The 23,126-nt window shown below is 36.1% G+C and overlaps 2 protein-coding genes across 2 annotated transcripts; both read right to left on the reverse strand.

Moving 5' to 3' along the window:
• Positions 1-3,119: 3,119 nt before the first annotated feature.
• LOC139875498 (uncharacterized) lies at positions 3,120-4,106 on the reverse strand. The gene has a single exon (XM_071862834.1). The coding sequence runs from the start codon at positions 4,104-4,106 to the stop codon at positions 3,120-3,122; it is 987 nt and encodes a 328-aa protein (XP_071718935.1).
• Positions 4,107-4,193: 87 nt separating this feature from the next.
• On the reverse strand, positions 4,194-5,783 carry LOC139875499 (uncharacterized). The gene is made up of 2 exons (XM_071862835.1): positions 4,857-5,783; positions 4,194-4,748 (listed from the first exon to the last, which is right to left on the reverse strand). The coding sequence occupies exons 1-2, from the start codon at positions 5,781-5,783 to the stop codon at positions 4,194-4,196; spliced, it is 1,482 nt and encodes a 493-aa protein (XP_071718936.1).
• Between the last annotated feature and the right edge of the window lie 17,343 nt (positions 5,784-23,126).

Below are 23,126 nucleotides of genomic sequence, written 5' to 3' on the forward strand. Positions count from 1 at the left end.
CATATATATAGAAGTTGATTATCATTTTTTTCCATCATACTTTCTCTCTCCGTTATATTGATTCATTCACACAAACAACTTTCACATTTACTCATCATCATCATGATGAGGGTTTCTGAAATTGAAAAGAAAGATGACACAAAAGCATTTCTCGCAGAGAGGCTTAAGAGCCCCGAGTCAAAATCATCATCAAAGGCTGCACAAAAATCTCCTACCACCAGCCCTCAACAAACAACAAGGACTCCCAGCAAACGACCCGCTACCTCTCCACTTACAGGATCCGGGAAGAAGTTTACGCGGTCTAGCTCAGTTGTTCCACTTGCATATGAGACTGGTAATGCTTATCGTGACATATTATAATTTGTATTTCCAATAACACCTACAGTGTTCTGTCATTTTAATATTTCTTCCTTCATTTATATTCCTTATACATGTTGCAGCAGAGACATCCATTACTCCACCACCATCTACACATGCTAGTTCTCCACCAACCTTCGACTTATCCAAATATGAAGACATCTGGCGCACTCCTCCCAGCGCAATAAAGTCAATCAAAATAGATGGCCTGCAGGGTTATCTATGTGCCTCTCCAGAAGCTGCACTGGACCAAAGGCAACATATGAAGCTTGCCCTTCCCCATGATCTACGCTCTAAACTTAGCAAACTTTCATACCGCGACTCATTCAACTGTTTCGCGCAAAACTTCTATATGACACTTGCATCTGCATATGATGCAATGTCCCGACAAGAGAAGTTTTCTGAAGTTTTAAAGAAAGAATAAACCAAGCACGCAATCACACAGTCCCAACTCTCTTCCATCACCACGGAATTGCAAACAACAAAAAATTCCGTGGATGATTTAAAAAAGCAAGCAATTGAAATGGACAACCTTCAAGTCACGCATGATACAATGAAAAACAAACTCTTGCAAACCCAAACGGAACTAATAGCAGCCTTATCCGCAAAAGCAATCGCAGAATCTAGCTTTGCGAAACTCCGCGAACATTTTCCTGAACTTGGGCAAAAAATCATGGATTCTACGGACGTTTCACAGAAATTTGATATTTATGTGACTGCGCTACAACAACTTGAGCGAGTAAAATTTCTTCAGGAGGTTGGAAAGATTGCTGTTCTTCCGGAGCCAATGCCGGAGTATATTGAGAAATTAACCTGCCCTATCGAAGAAGCAGAAGATATGGTCGCATTGGCTAGGGAAGGAATCCGCGTTATCCCTATTCCAAAATTAGAAGCTATAAGTCAAAACAAGGATTCTCCCGTCGAAGACATCATTAGTTTAGACTTAACTACCAAGGAATAGGTTTTCGCATTATGTAAGCGCTTTTATAAGCGCGTTTTAATGATATGATTTGCTGTACCTTCTGCGGAACTTATAATAAAATTTTATTTATCAATTGCAATTGCCTTTATTTATATAGCGCTTTGATTATATCATTCATAATTACTAGTATTGTCCTTTGCAATTTCATTGTTTATTATTGTGCACATAACAAACAACTACTTTATGCGTAACAACCTATATGCACGTGCTATTCTGCACATTATGAATCTTCTAAGTCCGCCGAAACGATCCTTAGGCAAAAATTTGTGTTTATTGCGAAGCATCCAAGTATGGCTAGATCTAATACTTTGGGAGAAAGTTAACAAACTGAATTCCTTTCGCATACACGTCAAATTGTGTTCATTTAGCATCAGGTGGTCTTCTCCATCACTTGTTTGATTTCAATTATGGTTGTATTAAACGCGTTGTACTTTGAAATTACGCATAGACATACAATCATTATGATGAACAAAAATCTTTAGTTTTATTCATTTTACACAATATTGCAAACTTATTTGCTACACACATTAACATGAATCACTAGAATGCACATAAAATTTCGCATACTTTTGTTATTTACATATAAATAATATCGTTTCAACAAAGTAGCATGCCACGCGTTAAGTATATTGCGCCCTTCAATGTCTTGGAGTTTATAAGTGCCTGATGCATTAATTCCCACTATCTGGTATGGTCCCTCCCAATTGGGTCCCAACTTCCCTTGTTTCTCAGTACGACTTGCTTCATTATTACGCAAAACTCATTCTCCAACATGAAAGGCTAACGCGCGCACCTTCTTGTTATAATACTTAGCAATTTGCTGCTTATTATTTGCCTCACGTATTGCGGCCATAAGCCTGCGTTCTTCAATGAAATTTAGATTTTCACAAATGCCTTCCGCATTCGCACTTTCATTAAAATTAGCAACTCTGTGCATTTCAACAAAGATTTCTGCGGGGATCATTGCTTCGGAACCATATACTAGGCTAAAAGGTGTTTCGCCTGTACTTTTCTTGAAAGTAGTGCGATGACCCATAGTACAATTGAAAGTTCATCAACCCATCCATTCCGCTTTTCATTCAAACGTTTTTTAATACCGCTAACAATGTCGCGGTTAGTGACTTCGCACAATCCATTTGCTTGCGGATGTGCCACAGATGTGAATCTTTGAATTATATTTAGTTCCGCACACCAACTTAAAAATGGATCTTTTGCAATCTGCACTCCATTATCACTTACAAGTTCCCACGGAATACCAAATCTACATACAATGTATTCCCATACAAAATTCCGCACTTGCACTCCAGTTATTGTGTGTAAGGCCGGCCTCCACCCATTTAGTGAAATAATCAATAGCTACAATCAGGAACTTTACATTTCCTGCACCTGGTGGAAAGGGTCCCACAATATCGATGGCCCATTTATAAAATGGCCATGGTGAATCAATTGGAATCATATCATGTCGTGGTTTGCGATTCTGCGGTGCATGTCTTTGACAACTTTTACACCGCTTAACAATTTACGCAACATCACGATATAGAGTAGGCCAGAAATAGCCCATACGCATTATCTTGCCAGCAATAGTTTTATATCCTGAGTGAAGAGCACAAGATCCACTATGCACCTCTTCAACAATGGTTGCAGCTTCTGCGGGTCCCACACACCACATTAATGGTCCCAAATATGATTTACGATATAACACATTATTTTCAAGTACATACATGGGTGCTCTTTCGCGTACTAAACGAGCCTCCTTTTTATCTTCTGGCAACGTACCATTTCACAGATAATTGACAATAGGATCCATCCAATTTGGTCCAACTTCTTCTATAACCGCAACAAATAAATTTCCATCAATGGACTTATTAGGAAGTTCTTCCACCCACACCTGTTTTTGAAAGTGCGAAAACGCTAATGCAGCAAGTTTGCTTAACGCGTCTGCTTTTTTATTTTGACTTCTCGACACTTGTGATAATTCAAAGAACTCAAACTTTTCTGCAGATTCCTTTACAAGTTTCAAATACTTCTGCATGGACAACTCATGTGCTTCAAAAGAGCCATTGAATTGATTTGCCACCAGTTGTGAATCAACATATGCGCGCAGCTGCGTTATATTCATCTTACATGCCAAATTCAATCCCGCAAGCAACGCTTCATATTCAGCCTCATTGTTTGTCACATCAAAATTAAAGCTCAGTGCGTACGTGTGCTCTTCGCCACTTGAATTTGTCAACACTAGCCCCGCACCTGCCCCTTCAATACATGAGGCACCGTCTGTATATAAATCCCAAATCTCATGCGAAGGTGGCGTTAATTGCGTTCTATCATGGATCACCTCTAATTCACCCGTCATTTCTGCGAGGTAATCTGCCAAAACTTGCTCCTTTACGGATGTACGCGGTATATATGATATTTCTAATGCTCCAAGCTCAATCGCCCATTGGGCAAGTCTTCCAGATACCGCAGGTTTGTTCAACACATTTTTAACCGGCAAATCAGTTAAAACATGTATTGGATGACCTTGAAAGTATCTGCACAATCGCCGTGAAGTTAAAACTAACGCGTAAATAAATTTTTCTATCGGCGCATAATTTATTTCACTTCCCGCAAGCGCCTTGCTAACAAAATAGACTAGCTTTTGAACTTTATTCCTTTCCGCGATAAGTACTGAGCCAAATGCTTCATTCGCGACCGAATTGTAAAGATATAATATTTCACCATCAACAGGCGCAATCAATGTAGGTAATGCAGCAAGCAATTGCTTCATTTCTTGAAATGCCTTATCAACCTCTTCAGTCCATACAAAGTTCTTCTACTTTAAACATCCTTTAAGAGTGCGAAAGAAAGGCAACTGTCATTCCGCGGCCTTCGAAAGAAATCTAGTTAAAGCCGCGATTTTTCCAGTTAGACTTTGCACTTCTTTAACGGTTTTAGGCGCGGTCATGTTTTCTATTGCGGCAATTTTCTTAGGATTTGCTTGTATGCCCTGCTCAGTGACATAGTATCCCAGAAACTTGCCTTCCCTTTCTCCGAAACTGAACTTAGACGGATTCAACTTCATGTTTATTTTCCGCAAACTTTCAAATGTTTCTTGCATATCTACCAAAATACTTTCTTGCATTTTACTTTTTATAACAAGGTCATCAACATAAGCTTCCAGATTGCGGCATATCTGACCTTCAAATGCTTTATCAATTAACCGCTGATAAGTGGCTCCCGCATTCTTTAAACCAAAAGGCATTTTGATATAACAATAAATGCCTTTTCCAGTATGGAATGCGGTTTTATCTTCATCTTCCAACGCCATTGGTATTTGATGGTATCCTTTTGCGGCATCCAAAAAGCATTTGTAAGGATAATCATGCAAAGATTCCACTTTAAGATCAATTTCAGGAAGCGGATAGTTGTCCTTCGGACAAGCTTTATTTATGTCCTTGAAATCTATACATATCCTCCACGAACCATCTGGTTTTTTTTTTACCAAAACAGGATTTGCAACCCATGTTTGATATTTTACTTCGCGCAATATTCCCGCATTGACCAATTTAGCAACTTCCGCAGACAACCACTTCATGCGGTCTAGAGCCATTCCTCTGTGCTTTTGTACAATAGGTTTTAACGCAGGATTGGCATTTAATCTATGCTCTGCAACATTACACGGAACTCCGGTCATATCTTGCTCACTCCAAGCAAATACATCCATATACGCGACCAGCAACTGCACAATCTTCTTTCTTATTTTTGCATTCAACTTGGTCCCAATTTTAATTTTTTGATCAACATACTTAGGATTTATAACAACCATATTATCATCTTCAATTTTATGCAGAACAATTGCATCTTTCGTGCTTATAGCCGCACAAATTGATGGCATAGCCATAGAATATATCGTTGCCACACCCCTGCAGGTAGTAAATTTGACCATTCTGGGTATTGTAGATGGCACTATGCCAAGCCTCCGCAACGCAGATCTTCCCAATAACATGTTATAACGCAAAGCAGCGCATATAACATAAAAATCTAATCGCGCTTGCCTTGTCAATATCGCGGTCGGTTTTAGTTCCACCTTGATGCATTCTGGCAATTGGCGAAAACATTGCTCGTATATCAAATCAATACTACTGCCAGTATCAACATGAATTTTCATGATTATGATCCCTGTATTCGCAATTTTACACGATATTACCAACGGCATGTCATTCATTTCGCGACTTTGCTCAAATGGAAATGTAATGGGCGCGAATTGCCATTTTTCAAACATTTCTACTACTTGTCGCTTTTTAAATCCTTTTTTCTTATGTATTGTGCTTATTATTCTCGCATCTTGTTCTTTGTTCAGTTTTGCTGGCGAGCTTTCGCTTACACGAGCTTTATGCGCTTTACGCACTTTCAAATTCTCATTTACAACTTTCTTAGTAAACGAAAGCTTTTGTTGCTTTGTCATTTTGCTTTGCTCGCAACTGCTGTTGCACAAATTACTTATTCCTGCAATATAAGACAGAAAACAACACGATTAGAATTAAAAAATGAGTTGAATAGCTCGATTAAAACGAGCACGAATTTCTCATTTCAATTCTATTCGTGTCCCACAGATGGCGCCAATTGATCAATCCTAGATTATCCAATTACGGTTAATCAAGGATTGAGTGCAATGAGGGGGTATAATGGATGTCGATTATGGTTTTGGGACCTTATTGTCATATTTCGTTAAGTGCTAAACGATCAACAACCATGTCCCGGTCTTCGTAAATTACCTTAACCAAATAATGATTTAGTCTCGGGCAAAGTCACGAGAGAAATCAATATGGCTAGGGTAACAGTTCCAGAATCAACAACCTTAAATGAGAGGCCAAGCTCCCTATTTATAGGTCCAGGAGTTACGCGGAAGTAAGACTATGCGGGCACTTAGGCATTCCGCACAAATACTGCGAGAAGCCTTCGCACTCTTTAATGTTCTGCGCAATCCTACCGCATTCACACCGCGGTTCAGTTGTCTTGTGCTTTCACCTTCAAATGGCCTTTCGCACTAAAAATATATACATATACATAAGTATGTATATGATCATAATCCTTGTCTATTTTACAGTATAAAAACAAAATGCACGTTAGGGGTAGACAACCGAATATTTTAGAAGACCTACCAGAGGATATGATTGAGGAAATCTTGTCTAGAGTCGGTCAGAGTTCATCAGCACATTTAGTTATGGCAAAATTAACTTGTCAAACATTTGAAAGACTTTCCAGAAATGCCTTAGTTTATAAAAGGCTTTCCTTTGATAGCAAGGGTATATCACATTGGGGAGACCGTAAGTTACGTCGTGTTTTCTTTAAAGCATTAAATGCGGGGAACCCAAATGCAATTTTACGCTACGGGTTAAGAACCTATTTTGACTCAACATATCCCAACATAGGATTTCGCGAGTTAGAAAGAGCTTCTAACATGCAACATAAAGAAGCATGTTATACTTACAGGTTAGTGATGTTCGCTTCTTACCAAAGTGAGAAAAAGAATATCGGGTTACAACTTTTAATTAAAACCTTTCCACAAGTGACGGATTCAGTAGTTGGGGTGAGAAACAAGGTTTTTAGATTATTACGGGGCTGTTGGACATTACGAAACCCTCGTCCTTTTGACGACATTACAACATGCTGCCTAGCCAATGGTCATAACGGTTATTTTCCACAAGACCAAGGATGGGAAGTCGTCTTAGTAAAACCGGAATGCATGACTTGTTTCTGGACTTATGAATTACGTGTCTTTATTTCCTTTGCTGAACAACTTGCGTATTAACTAGATTTATCTTCAAAACTGTCCTGTATCAAAGTGTAATATATTTCATGTTATATGTAATATAGCGAAGTTGTAAGTTTGAAGAATATTTGTATGTGATATATTATTATAATCAGTTTTTCATATGGAATTGTAGTAGTTGAATTGTATATTAGCTACTAAGTATGAACTTAACGGGTAGGTAGTACCCGAATTTAAACTTATAAAACGCTAATATGAAGAAAAAGCTTTTATAAATGAGTTCATATTATGCTACGAAATACTATTGACTACTCTTAATATTCTGTATGATTAACTCGATTCAGTTGACTATTTTGAAGGAAATGACACCGACTACTCGACAAACCATGAATATGAGCGAAGAGGAATTTCGTACTTTTCTTGCTGCAAACATGCTGCAGTACAGGCTGTTCTACATACCAACAATAACTCTGAATCTAGCAATGCAGCTAACGGCGCAAGAAATCGTGTAGGATGCACCTACAAAGAATTCACTGCCTGCAAACCTTTGGAATTTGATGGAACCGAAGGACCAATTGGATTGAAACGGTGGACCGAGAAGGTTGAATCGGTGTTTGCAATAAGTAAGTGTACTGAAGAGGACAAAGTTAAGTACGCTACGCATACCTTCACAGGTACTGCATTAACGTGGTGGAACGCCTATCTTGAACAGGTAGGACAAAATGCTGCTTACGCACTACCATGGTCGGCATTCAAGCAATTGATGAACGAGCAGTACCGTCCTAGAAACGAAGTCAATAAACTCAAGGCAGAACTTAGAGAGTTACGAACACAAGGGTTCGACGTTACCACATATGAACGACGATTCACAGAGTTGTGCCTATTGTGTCCGGGAGCATTCGAAGATGAAGAAGAGAAGATCGACGTGTTTGTAAAAGGGTTACCAGTAAGGATTCAAGAAGATGTAAGTTCACACGAGCCCGCTTCTATACAGAAGGCAAGTCGAATGGCTCATAAACTCATAAATCAGATTGAGGGAAGAATTAAAGAGCAGGCGGCCGAAGAAGCCAACACGAAACAACTCAAGAGGAAGTGGGAGGAAAACGGTGAAAAGAGTCACCAGTACAACAACAACAACAATTACAACAACAATCGCAACAACTATCCCAACAACCGCAACAACAATCGCAACAATAACCGCAATCCTAACAATAACTACAACAAACATCCCAACAACAACAACAACAACTACTACAACAACCGTTTCAACAACAATAACAATCCCAACAACAACCTCAATAACAACAACGACAACAAAAACCAAAAACAGCCATGTCATATAGGTGTGAAGAAAATCATCAGGGGTTTTGCACGATATTTTGCAACAGGTGTAAAAGAAATGGTCATAGCGCGACAAAGTGTGAGGTCTACGGACCAAAGTTTAACAGAACTAAAGGAACAAATAATGTCGGAACAAGTAATGCCGAAACAAATAGTGCCGGAGCAAGTAATACCAACGCTGTTTGTTATAAATGTGGAAAACCGGGCCACATTATTAGAAATTGCCTGAATCAGGGAATACTAATGGGCAGGGCCGTGGAAGAGTTTTCAATATTAATGCAGCAGAAGCACAGGAAGACCCGGAGCTTGTTACGGGTACGTTTCTTATTGACGATAAATCTGCTTATGTTTTATTTGATTCGGGTGTGGATAGAAGCTATATGAGTAGAGAATTTTGTGCTAAATTAAGTTGCCCATTGACGCCTTTGGATAGTAAATTTTTACTCGAATTAGCAAACGGTAAATTAATTTCAGCAGATAATATATGTCGGGACAGAGAAATTAAACTGGGGGATGAAACGTTTAAAATTGATTTAATACCAGTCGAGTTAGGAAGTTTTGATGTAATAATTGGCATGGACTGGTTGAAAAAGGTGAGAGCAGAGGTCGTTTGTTACAAAAATGCGATTCGCATTATGCGTGAAAAAGGAAAACCTTTAATGGTGTACGGAGAAAAGAACAACGCGAAATTAAATCTTATTAGTAGTTTGAAGGCGCAAAAACTAATAAGAAAAGGTTGTTACGTCATTCTAGCACACATCGAGGAAGTTAAACCTGAAGAAAAGAACATCAGTGATGTTCCCGTCGCAAAAGAATTTCCCGATGTATTTCCGAAAGAATTACCGGGATTACCTCCACATCGATCCGTTGAATTTCAAATAGACCTTGTACCAGGAGCTGCACCAATAGCTCGTGCTCCATACAGACTCACACCTAGCGAAATGAAAGAATTACAAAGTCAGCTACAGGAACTTTTAGAGCGTGGTTTCATTCGACCAAGTACATCACCATGGGGAGCTCCTGTTCATTTTTTCACGAAGAAAGATGGTACATTCAGGTTGTGTATCGACTACCGAGAGTTGAACAAACTTACCATCAAGAACCGTTACCCATTACCGAGAATCGAAGACTTATTTGATCAGCTACAAGGCTCGTCGGTTTATTCGAAGATCGATTTACGTTCTGGATATCACCAAATGCGGGTGAAAGAGGATGACATTCCGAAGACTGCTTTTAGGATGCGTTACGTTCATTACGAGTTTATGGTTATGCCATTTGGATTGACTAATGCACCAGCTGTATTCATGGACCTCATGAACCGAGTGTGTGGGCCATATCTTGACAAGTTTGTCATTGTTTTCATCGATGACATAATTATTTACTCAAAGAATGACCAAGAGCCGAAGAACATTTGAGAAAAGTGCTAGAGTTGTTAAGAAAGGAAAAACTGTACGCTAAGTTTTCAAAGAGTTCATTTTGGTTGGAAGAAGTTCAATTCCTCGGTCACATAGTGAACAAAGAAGGTATTCAGGTGGATCCAGGAAAGATTGAAACCGTTAAAAAGTGGGAAACCCCGAAAACTCCGAAACACATACGCCAGTTTTTAGGACAAGCTGGTTACTACAAAATGTTCATCCAAGACTTTTCCAGAATAGCAAAACCTTTAACTGCATTAACGCATAAAGGGAGGAAATTTGAATGGAAGGATGAACAAGAAAAAACGTTTCAATTGTTGAAGAAAAAGTTAACTACGACACCTATATTGTCATTACCTGAAGGGAATGATGATTTTGTGATATATTGTGACGCCTCAAAGGAAGGTCTCGGTTGTGTATTATTGCAACGAACGAAAGTAATTGCTTATGAGTCTAGACAATTGAAGATTCACGAACAGAATTATACGACGCATGATTTGGAAATAGGCGCGGTTGTTTTTGCATTAAAGACTTGGAGGCACTACTTATATGGGGTCAAAAGTATTATATATACCGGCCACAAAAGTCTTCAACATATATTTAATCAGAAACAACTGAACATGAGGCAGCGCAGGTGGATTGAATTATTGAATGATTATGACTTTGAGATTCGTTACCACCCAGGGAAGGCAAATGTGGTAGCCGACGCCTTGAGCAGAAAGGACAGAGAACCCATTCGTGTAAAATCTATGAATATAATGATTCACACTAACCTTACTACTCAAATAAAGGAGGCACAACAAGGAGTTTTAAAAGAGGGAAACTTAAAGGATGAAATACCCACAGGATCGGAGAAACATCTTAATGAGACGGAACCCGGTATAGGGCTGAAAGAATTTGGGTACCAAAATTTGGAGATATGAGAGAAATGGTACTTAGAGAAGCTCATAAAACCAGATACTCAATACATCCTGGAACGGGGAAGATGTACAAGGATTTCAAGAAACATTTTTGATGGCCAGGTATGAAAGCCGACGTTGCTAAATACGTAGGAGAATGTTTGACGTGTTCTAAGGTCAAAGCTGAGCATTAGAAACCATCAGGTCTACTTCAACAACCCGAAATCCCGGAATGGAAATGGGAAAATATTACCATGGATTTCATCACTAAATTGCCAAGGACTGCAAGTGGTTTTGATACTATTTGGGCAATAGTTGATCTTCTCACCAAATCAGCACACTTCCTGCCAATAAGAGAAGATGACAAGATGGAGAAGTTAGCATAACTGTATTTGAAGGAAGTCGTCTCCAGACATGGAATACCAATCTCTATTATCTCTGATACGGATGGAAGATTTATTTCACGATTCTGGCAGACATTACAGCAAGCATTAGGAACTCGTCTAGACATGAGTACTGCCTATCATCCACAGACTGATGGGCAGAGCAAAAGGACGATACAAATGCTTGAAGACATGCTACGAGCATGTGTTATTGATTTCGGAAACTGTTGGGATCGACATCTACCGTTAGCAGAATTTTCCTACAACAACAGCTACCATTCAAGCATTGAGATGGCGCCGTTTGAAGCACTTTATGGTAGAAAGTGCAGGTCTCCGATTTGTTGGAGTGAAGTGGGGGATAGACAGATTACGGGTCCGGAGATAATACAAGAAACTACCGAGAAGATCATCCAAATTCAACAACGGTTGAAAACCGCCCAAAGTCGACAAAAGAGCTACGCCGACATTAAAAGAAAAGATATAGAATTTGAAATTGGAGATATGATCATGCTTAAAGTTGCACCTTAGAAAGGCGTTGTTCGATTTGGTAAACGAGGGAAATTAAATCCAAGGTATATTGGACCATTCAAGATTATTGATCGTGTCGGACCAGTAGCTTACCGACTTGAGTTACCTCAACAACTCGCGACTGTACACAACACTTTTCACGTCTCAAATTTGAAGAAATGTTTTGCTAAAGAAGATCTCACTATTCCGTTAGACGAAATTCAAATCAACGAAAAACTTCAATTCATCGAAGAACCCGTTGAAATAATGGATCGTGAGGTTAAAAGACTTAAGCAAAACAAGATACCAATTATTAAGGTTTGATGAAATGCTCGTAGAGGACCCGAGTTCACCTGGGAACGAGAAGATCAGATGAAGAAGAAATACCCGCACTTATTTCCAAAAGATACGAAAACACCTCCAACTGCTTAAAATTTCGGGATGAAATTTATTTAACGGGTAGGTACTGTAGTGACCCGAACTTTTCCATGTTTATATATATTAAATGAAATTGATTTTTACATGATTAAGTGTTTCCAACATGTTAAGCAATCAAACTTGTTAAGAATTGATTATTTGAAATGAGTTTCATGTAGACAATTGACCACCCAAGTTGACCGACGATTCACGAACGTTAAAACTTGTAAAAACGACATGACGATATATATATGGATATACATATAGTTAACATGATATTATGATAAGTAAGTATCTCCATAAGTATATTAACAATGAGTTATATACATAAAAATGAGACTACTAAGTTAAGAAACTCGAAACGATATATATAACGATTATCGTTATTACAACGTCTTACTAAATACATATGTATCACATTAAGATATTGTTACATTATATTTAACATGATAAAATGATAATTATATATATCATTAAGTATGTAAACAATGAACTACATATGTAAAAACAAGACTACTAACTTAAGGATTTCGAAACGAGACATAAATGTAACGATTATCGTTGTAACGACATTTAAAAGTATATTAACATATTAAGATATATTAATATATCATAATATCATGATAATATAATAATTTAACATCTCATTAGATATAATAATGATGCGGGTGAGCTGGGCAATGTAACCAGCAACACAGCCAGCACGAGCTCAAAAGATGTTACACCCGAATCAGGCCAAGCAATGGTCGTGTTGCCATCTATTTCATATCATCTAAGTGTTTTTGGAGCTGGTTCAAGAAGCTCAGGGGTGACCCTACTTTAGTCCTTAAACTGAAGTAGTTATGTTTTGATGAATAAAGTTTTTTGATAGTTGAAGGCAAGCCAGCAATTAAGAAGAACCAGCTAGCCGGACCAGCAAATGAGCTTTAGTTTAGTCAGTAAAACTTTAATTCACTCAGCCGGGTAACCAGCAAATCAAGCCAGCAAAGTTATACTTAGACAAACCAGCTAGTTCAACCAGCTGAAGAATTTTAAGCTCAACCAGCACACAAAACTTAGTTCAACCAGCAGGCGACGTTGTTTTTCTTTTAAGGGGCCAACTTGCTGTTACAATTCAAAGTTTACTTATGCTTTTCAATAAACCGGTCAGGTCATGTGCTTAACACGTGTGTGGCTGTTCTAGAAGAATGTTAACTGTCCAAGGAAGATTCCCATTTATCATTGGATGCTTTTATCATGGAAAGGAGCACTAACAAATGGCAGGCTTTTTTTGCAGATTGTGTCCTTTATTCTTATTGGCTAATTTGTAATTGCTTGTCCTTTTTTGTCTCCATTTCCTTTTTATGTTTTTCTCTTATTTAGAAAATAGCTGTTAAGCTTCTCCTATAAATAGAGAGCTCTTGTAATTGTAAAACTTGGTTGATGATTGAATGAAAAGTTTTATAGAGCTTATCTATTTACAAAATCTCTGTGTCTTTACGAATCTTTGATTCCGGTGGCTAAGAGTGGTTTCTTTATCAGTGTTTGTGGTGTTACTTTATCAAACATTGTGGTGAAATCCAAATCTTCATATCTGATATTATAGTTGTGGTGGAATCTTTATCAGCTGTAGTTGAAGATTTGGAGTGTTTCTAGATCTCTAATTGTGGTGGTATCTTTATCAATTAAGGGTTTAGATTCTCTATCCTTTGTGTTCTTATTTCAGAGTTTTATACTCTGTTTTGGGCTGTTACTGTTACAAATTGGGTCTTTGTGTTCAGATCTGTTGGGTGAAGAAAGCTTGTTCTAAATTGCATTTTTAAAGTCATAATCACGCATCAAAGTGGTATCAGAGCTTAGGTTGTTCAATCGAAGCTTTCTTATCATTTTTTTTTGTGTTGTTTCAGTTCATACTCTGTTTTAGAGCTAGCTTTATTTCAGATCTGGGTTTCTATTTGTTGCTGAAGGTCTATTTCAGATCTGATATTTGAAATGGCTGATATTTCAAGGAATATAACTCTTGAAGAAGCTCATAATCTTAGAAAAGATAGAGCTATTGAAGCTCTACAGCATCAGATGGAAAGAATGCTTAACTTGTTGGAAGATGGTGTTCCAAGAAGAAATAGAATTAGATCTGAAAATGGAGATACAACCTTTGTGTCTTCTAGTACTGAATCTGAGGATGGTAGCCAATCTACTGATGGATCTCATGCTTCTTCACAAAGAAGAAGAAGGCATAGGAAAAAAGCTGATGATTTGAAAGATATCAAGATAGATCCACCTTGAAACAACCCCAAACCGTTTAACCAAAAACGGAGTACTTTTTTTTTTTTTTGTTAGGTCCCATTAATATAATACATTTTCAACTCTGTTTTAATCGAAACATAACATCATAAGGATACGTTTAACAATCTATCATGACCCTTGGCACACAAATTACACTTTACAAAATCATTTGTAATAATGACCCGATCACAAGAAATACGGGTTAAGACTCAATTGCCCAACCCGATACCAAGAGCATAATCCCGAGGATCTACAAAATCCCCAATCCACATCCATATCCGAAAGCTACCCCATCGAGCCCAAGCGCTACTACGCAACTAGTCTATCAACTAGCTAGCTTCACAATCACAATACCTGTAAAAAGGTAAACAACGAGAGGGGTAAGCTAACGCTTAGTGAATGCAATAATTATACATATACATATATAATCTACTTACTTGCAAACACTTACACAATACCGCATACAAGCTAGCAATTCGACAGCCATGCAAACATCATGCATAAACTACTATCCACAATTCACAAGAAGCTAGCAACAACAATAGCATATAGTTCACAATTTAATATGCTAAATACAAATTCACTCAACCATGGTTAACCAATCGTACAAGGGAACGGTACTTGAAAGACCATCGGAGTTCATAACATCCATTAGTGTTACTTAAACACCGCGTAATCACTAATCCCCCGGGTGATGTCTTGAACACCGCGACTAACTCACCCCCATGACAATGTGGCGTCTTGAACACCGCGACGATTCCACATGTCAATCAAAACAATGAGTGGTGTCTTGAACACCGCGACAATTCCACTCCCATGACAATGTGGTGTCTTGAACACCGCGACAATACCACATGTCAATCAAACAATGAGTAGTGTCTTGAGCACCGCGACAATGCTACTCGTTACTTAGAATGTGGTGTCTTGAACACCGTGACAATTCCACATTCATATCACACAAATAAATACATTATATACGTACACGCATAATTATTCCACTCACCTCGTGAACTCGAGCATTACAAACCATGCGCGAAATCTTCACCACATGCAACCGAGCAAGATTTTACCTATAATACGCATATAGGTATACACATAATCAACATACAATCCCATTTGGACTCTCGACCCGCCTAAATGAACAACAAGTGCAAAATATACCCTTTTGCACTTTTAACTTTACCCGAAGGTCCAAAACTAGCGAGACTAGTTCCCGCGTTCTCGAAATACCCAATTATGTCAACTTTAACCTCTAAACGCATACTCGCTCGTATTTTACACAAAACCCATTCCATGGTTGACCAAGTTTGACTTTATTGCTAAAACACCAAATTTTAACCTAAAATCACTTCTCGCGAGTAATTACATTAAAAGCATCATTTAACACTTAACAAAAGCGTTTAACATCCAATTAATCCAAATTAGTGTCATCCGCAATTTTGACCCAATTCAAATTGCTCATTTTGACCAAAGTCATAAAACGCCCCAAAATCACTAACGACTAGTGATTATATTTTCAAGACAACCACTAACACTTAAATCAAGTATTTACCTACTTGATTTACCAAAACTTGATTTAAAACTTAATTTGACAATGAATTGAGCTTACTTGTCCCAAAATACCCATTCGACCCGTTTTTACCTAAATTAGGGTTTACACCCAAAAACCAAGTCAACACAAGTGTTCTAAGGTTTAACCAACATACGCAAGATCCAAACTTACAATTTAATCAATCGAAACCCTAAGTCACCCATTTAGGCTTACTTACATGAATTTTACCCAAAACCCCCAAATTTCACAATAAAATGGGTTTATAACTCTAACTAACACAAACCCTAACTCAAACAAGAAATCAAACACTACAATTCGGATTAGGGTTTACCTCAAGCACCAAAACGAGCTCTAGTAGCTAGAAACACCAAGGAGAACCAAAACCCGCTTCCAATTTGGGCAAAAATCACCATCTTCATCACTAACTCAAGCTTCCTCTCTCTAGAAAACTCATCTCTCTCTCTAAGATTGGGAGTGTTTGAATGGATGTCAAAATGATCCAAAAGTGGATCTAAAACTGATATTAAAGCCTCAAATCCGTCCATAAGTGAAAGGACCAAAGTACCCCTCATTTAACTCATTAAAAGGCTGAAAAGTACCAGAACGTGCCTATTGTCGCGCCGCGGAGCAGGTTTGTCGCGCCGTGGCCCAAAGCGTGATTTTAGAACATGTTTTTCAAGCTTTCTGACCTTCAACATAGGCATTTGTCGCGCCGCGGAGCAATTTGTTGCGCCGTGACAATTGCCTGTTTCATCCGAACTTCAGCAAACTTGTTTTGGCCATAACTTTTTGACCGTAACTCCGTTTTCGATGAATCAAATATCGTTGGAAACGTAATAAGATTTCCTTTCTAATGGTAAGGTTTTGAAATGTCAACTCAAACTTTATTTGGGATCGAAAAGGTACGTACACATCATGTAACTCAAACAACGTCCAGTTTTCTTCGACATTCGAACAAGCAACACGTGTACGCTTGGTACACTTCATGCACTCATCGTACAATCATCTTTATACTATTATACAACCAAGTATGAACATTCTAAAGATCAATCAAGTACCTCAGACATGTATGAAGAAAAACGGGATGTTACACACCTGATTTTGAAGGGTCCTCTAATCATGAAGATTACTTTGAATGGGTTCAGGCCATGGATAAAATTATGGAGGTTAAAGGCTATGATGATAAAAAGGCCTTTAAAGTTGCTGTAATCAGATTGAAGAAGTATGCTTCAATGTGGTATGATATGTAGTGACCCGAACTTTTCCATGTTTATATATATATTAAATGAAATTGTTATTTACATGATTAAGTGTTTTCACCATGTTAAGCAATCAAACTTGTTAAGACTTGATTAATTGAAATAGGTTTCATATAGACAATTGACCACCCAAGTTGACCGGTGATTCACGAACGTTAAAACTTGTAAAAACTATATGATGACATATATATGGATATATATATATAGTTAACATGATATTATGATAAGTAAACATATCATTAAGTATATTAACAATGAACTACATATGTAAAAACAAGTCTACTAACTTAATGATTTTGAAACGAGACATATATGTAACGATTATCGTTGTAATGACATTTAATGTATATATATCATATTAAGAGATATTTATACATCATAATATCATGATAATATAATAATTTAAAATCTCATTTGATATTATAAACATTGGGTTAATTACACTTAACAAGATCGTTAACCTAAAGGTTTCAAAACAACACTTACATGTAACGACTAACGATGACTTAACGACTCAGTTAAAATGTATATACATGTAGTGTTTTAATATGTATTCATACACTTTTGAAAGACTTCAAGACACTTATCAAAATACTTCTACTTAACAAAAATGCTTACAATTACATCCTCGTTCAGTTTCATCAACAATTCTACTCGTATGCACCCGTATTCGTACTCGTACAATACACAACTTTTAGATGTATGTACTATTGGTATATACACTCCAATGATCAGCTCTTAGCAGCCCACGTGAGTCACCTAACACATGTGGGAACCATCATTTGGCAACTAGCATGAAATATCTCATAAAATTACAAAAATATGAGTAATCATTCATGTCTTATTTACATGAAAACAAAATTACATATCCTTTATATCTAATCCATACACCAACGACCAAAAACACCTACAAACACTTTCATTCTTCAATTTTCTTCATCTAATTGATCTCTCTCAAGTTCTATCTTCAAGTTCTAAGTGTTCTTCATAAATTCCCAAAGTTCTAGTTTCATAAAATTAAGAATACTTCCAAGATTGCAAGTTTACTTCCAAGTTTTCTAAATCCATTCCAAGTAATCATCCAAGATCAAGAAACCTTTGTTACTTATAGTAGGTTATCTTTCTAATACAAGGTAATAATCATATTCAAACTTTAATTCAATTTCTATAACTATAACAATCTTATTTCGAGTGGAAATCTTACTTGAAATTGTTTTCGTGTCATGATTCTGCTTCAAGAACTTTCAAGCCATCCAAGGATCCTTTGAAGCTAGATCTATTTTTCTCATTTTCAGTAGGTTTATCCAAGGAACTTGAGGTAGTAATGATGTTCATAACATCATTCGATTCATACATAAAAAGCTGTCTTATTCAACGTTATAAACTTGTAATCACTAGAACATAGTTTAGTTAATTCTAAACTTGTTCGAAAATAAAGTTAATCCTTCTAACTAGACTTTTAAAATCAACTAAACACATGTTCTATATCTATATGATATGCTAACTTAATGATTTAAAACCCGGAAACACGATAAACACCATAAAACTGGATATACGCCGTCGTAGTAAAACCGGGGGCTGTTTTGGTTGGGATAATTAAAAGCTAAGAAGAACTTTGATTTAAAAGCTATACTTCTGGAAAAATGATTTTTCTTATGAACATGAAACTATATCCAAAAATCATGGTTAAACTCAAAGTGAAAGTATGTTTTTCAAAATGGTCATCAAGATGTCGTTCTTTCGACGGAAATGACTACCTCTTTCAAAAATGACTTGTAACTTGTATTTCCGACTATAAACTTATACTTTTTCTATTTAGATTCATAAAGTTAAGTTCAATACGAAACCGTGGCCACTAGAATCACTCAAAACGGATTAGAAACGAAGAAATGGCGAGTAAAACAAGATTGATAAAAACTACTCATTTTACCTACGTGAAAGTTAGTAATAAATCTATTCCAACCATAACCTAATCAACTTATATTGTATATTATGTAATCTTGAGATACCATAGACACGTATACAATGTTTCGACCTATCATGTCGACCCATCTATATATATATATATTGCGGAACAACCATAGACACTCTATATGTGAATGTTGGAGTTAGCTATACAGGGTTGAGGTTGATACACTTAGTTAATTATGTTAAATGATAAGTAAATATATTATTAAGTGTATTAACAATGAAATACATATGTAAAAATAAGACTACTAACTTAATGATTTCGAAACGAGACATATATGTAACGATTATCGTTGTAACGACATTTAACTGTATATATATCATACTAAGATATATTATATATCATAATATCATGATAATATAATAATTTAACATCTCATTTGTTATAATAAATAATGGGTTAACAACATTCAACAAGATCGTTGACCTAAAGGTTTCAAAACAACATTTACATGTAACGACTAACGATGACTTAACGACTCAGTTAAAATGTATATACATGTAGTGTTTTAATATGTATTTATACACTTTTGAAAGAATTCAAGACACTTATCAAAATACTTCTACTTAACAAAAATGCTTACAATTACATCCTCGTTCAGTTTCATCAACAATTCTACTCGTATGCACCCGTATTCATACTCGTACAATACACAGCTTTTAGATGTATATACTATTGGTATATACACTCCAATGATCAGCTCTTAGCAGCCCATTTGAGTCACCTAACACATGTGGGAACCATCATTTGGCAACTAGCATAAAATATCTCATAAAATTACAAAAATATGAGTTATCATTCATGACTTATTTACATGAAAACAAAATTACATATCCTTTATATCTAATCCATACACCAACGACCAAAAACACCTACAAACACTTTCATTCTTCAATTTTCTTCATCTAATTGATCTCTCTCAAGTTCTATCTTCAAGTTCTAAGTGTTCTTCATAAATTCCAAAAGTTCTAGTTTCATAAAATCAAGAATACTTCCAAGATTGCAAGTTTACTTCCAAGTTTTCTAAATCCATTCCAAGTAATCATCCAAGATCAAGAAACCTTTGTTACTTACAGTAGGTTATCTTTCTAATACAAGGTAATAATCATATTCAAACTTTAATTCAATTTCTATAACTATAACAATCTTATTTCTAGTGGAAATCTTACTTGAAATTGTTTTCGTGTCATGATTCTGCTTCAAGAACTTTCAAGCCATCCAAGGATCCTTTGAAGCTAGATCTATTTTTCTCATTTCCAGTAGGTTTATCCAAGGAACTTGAGGTAGTAATGATGTTCATAACATCATTCTATTCATACATATAAAGCTATCTTATTCGAAGGTTTAAACTTGTAATCACTAGAACATAGTTTAGTTAATTCTAAACTTGTTCGCAAATAAAAGTTAATCCTTTTAACTTGACTTTTAAAATCAACTAAACACATGTTCTATATCTATATGATATGCTAACTTAATGATTTAAAACCTGGAAACACGAAAAACACCGTAAAACCGGATTTACGCCGTCGTAGTAACACCGCGGGCTGTTTTGGGTTAGTTAATTAAAAACTATGATAAACTTTGATTTAAAAGTTGTTATTCTGGAAAATTGATTTTTATTATGAACATGAAACTATATCCAAAAATTATGGTTAAACTCAAAGTGGAAGTATGTTTTCTAAAATGGTCATCTAGACGTCGTTCTTTCGACTGAAATGACTACCTTTACAAAAACGACTTGTAACTTATTTTTCCAACTATAAACCTATATTTTTTCTATTTAGATTCATAAAATGGAGTTCAATATGAAACCATAGCAATTTGATTCACTCAAAACGGATTTAAAATGAAGAAGTTATGGGTAAAACAAGATTGGATAATTTTTCTCATTTTAGCTACGTGAAAATTGGTAACAAATCTATTCCAACCATAACTTAATCAACTTGTATTGTATATTATGTAATCTTGAGATACCATAGACACGTATACAATGTTTCGACCTATCATGTCGACACATCTATATATATTTCGGAACAACCATAGACACTCTATATGTGAATGTTGGAGTTAGCTATACAGGGTTGAGGTTGATTCCAAAATATATATAGTTTGAGTTGTGATCAATACTGAGATACGTATACACTGGGTCGTGGTTTGATTCAAGATAATATTTATCGATTTATTTCTGTACATCTAACTGTGGACAACTAGTTGTAGGTTACTAACGAGGACAGCTGACTTAATAAACTTAAAACATCAAAATATATTAAAAGTGTTGTAAATATATTTTGAACATACTTTGATATATATGTATATATTATTATAGGTTCGTGAATCAACCAGTGGCCAAGTCTTACTTCTCGACGAAGTAAAAATCCGTGAAAGTGAGTTATAGTCCCACTTTTAAAATCTAATATATTTGGGATGAGAATACATGAAGGTTTTATAAATGATTTACAAAATAGACACAAGTACGTGAAACTACATTCTATGGTTGAATTATCGAAATCGAATATGCCCCTTTTTATTAAGTCTGGTAATCTAAAAATTAGGGAACAGACACCCTGATTGACGCGAATCCTAAAGATAGATCTATTGGGCCTAACAAACCCCATCCAAAGTACCGGATGCTTTAGTACTTCGAAATTTATATCATATCCGAAGGGTGTCCCGGAATGATGGGGATATTCTTATATATGCATCTTGTTAATGTCGGTTACCAGGTGTTCACCATATGAATGATTTTTATCTCTATGTATGGGATGTGTATTGAAATATGAAATCTTGTGGTCTATTGTTACGATTTGATATATATAGGTTAAACCTATAACTCACCAACATTTTTTTGTTGACGTTTAAAGCATGTTTATTCTCAGGTGAATACTAAGAGCTTCCGCTGTTGTATACTAAAATAAGTACAAGATTTGGAGTCCATGTTTGTATGATATTGTGTAAAAACTGCATTCAAGAAACTGATTTCGATGTAACATATTTGTATTGTAAACCATTATGTAATGGTCGTGTTTAAACAGGATATTTTAGATTATCATTATTTGATAATCTACGTAAAGCTTTTTAAACCTATATTTATGAAATAAAGGTTATGGTTTGTTTTAAAAATGAATGCAGTCTTTGAAAAACGTCTCATATAGAGGTCAAAACCTCGCAACGAAATCAATTAATATGGAACGTTTTTAATCAATAAGAACGGGACATTTCAGTTGGTATCCGAGCGTTGGTCTTAGAGAAACAGAAAATTTGCATTAGTGTGTCTTATCGAGTTTGTTAGGATGCATTAGTGAGTCTGGACATCGACCGTGTTTTCTTTAAAAATGATTGCTTAACATTTTTGTTGGAAACTATATATTATTAACATGTATATATTATGTGATATATTAATCTCTTAACATGTTGATATTGTGTGATAGATGTCTACCTCTAGCACAAATCCCATTGACTCACCTGATAATAACGAAGAGTCGAATATATATTGGACTGATTCACAAGTTCCCGAAGAAGAACCGGAAGAAGAATCAGAACCGAAAGAAGAATTAGAACCGGAAGAAGAATCAGAACCGGAAGAGGAGGAACCGGAGGAGGAAATAGAACCGGTGGGGGAAATAATAAAACGGTTAAGTAAAAGAAAATCCTCAACCAACCGACAAAGGTTAATTATTGTGACGACCCGAAAATTTCCGACCAAATTTAAACTTAACCTTTATATGTTTCCGACACGATAAGCAGAATTTGTAATGTTGAATCTCAAAAAGTTTGGAACTACATTCATGTAATCAATTATCCTTTGACAGTGTTCGACGATTCACGAACAATTATGTGTATATAGATATGTATATATAATATATAATATTAACTGAAAACATTAACAAAGTATTAGATATATGATACTTTACATGAACGTATTTGTTTCGATATATTTATTGACAGAATTAAGAGATAATATCAAATGATTGAATTATCAGATACATTATGATATGATTACGGGCCTATGTTATGAGGTCCACTGTGAT

This window comes from Rutidosis leptorrhynchoides, chromosome 11, assembly GCF_046630445.1.
Source record: "Rutidosis leptorrhynchoides isolate AG116_Rl617_1_P2 chromosome 11, CSIRO_AGI_Rlap_v1, whole genome shotgun sequence".
In the NCBI taxonomy this organism is placed as follows: domain Eukaryota; kingdom Viridiplantae; phylum Streptophyta; class Magnoliopsida; order Asterales; family Asteraceae; genus Rutidosis; species Rutidosis leptorrhynchoides.

Bases quoted from the DNA above. Each gene is read 5' to 3' on its own strand.
- LOC139875498 (XM_071862834.1), bottom strand. From the start codon at position 4,106: ATGAAGCAATTGCTTGCTGCATTACCTACATTGATTGCGCCTGTTGAT.
- LOC139875499 (XM_071862835.1), bottom strand. From the start codon at position 5,783: ATGACAAAGCAACAAAAGCTTTCGTTTACTAAGAAAGTTGTAAATGAG. The intron at 4,749-4,856 runs GTAAAATATCAA...GCTTGTCCGAAG, and splicing joins ATGCGGGAATATTGCGCGAA to GACAACTATCCGCTTCCTGA.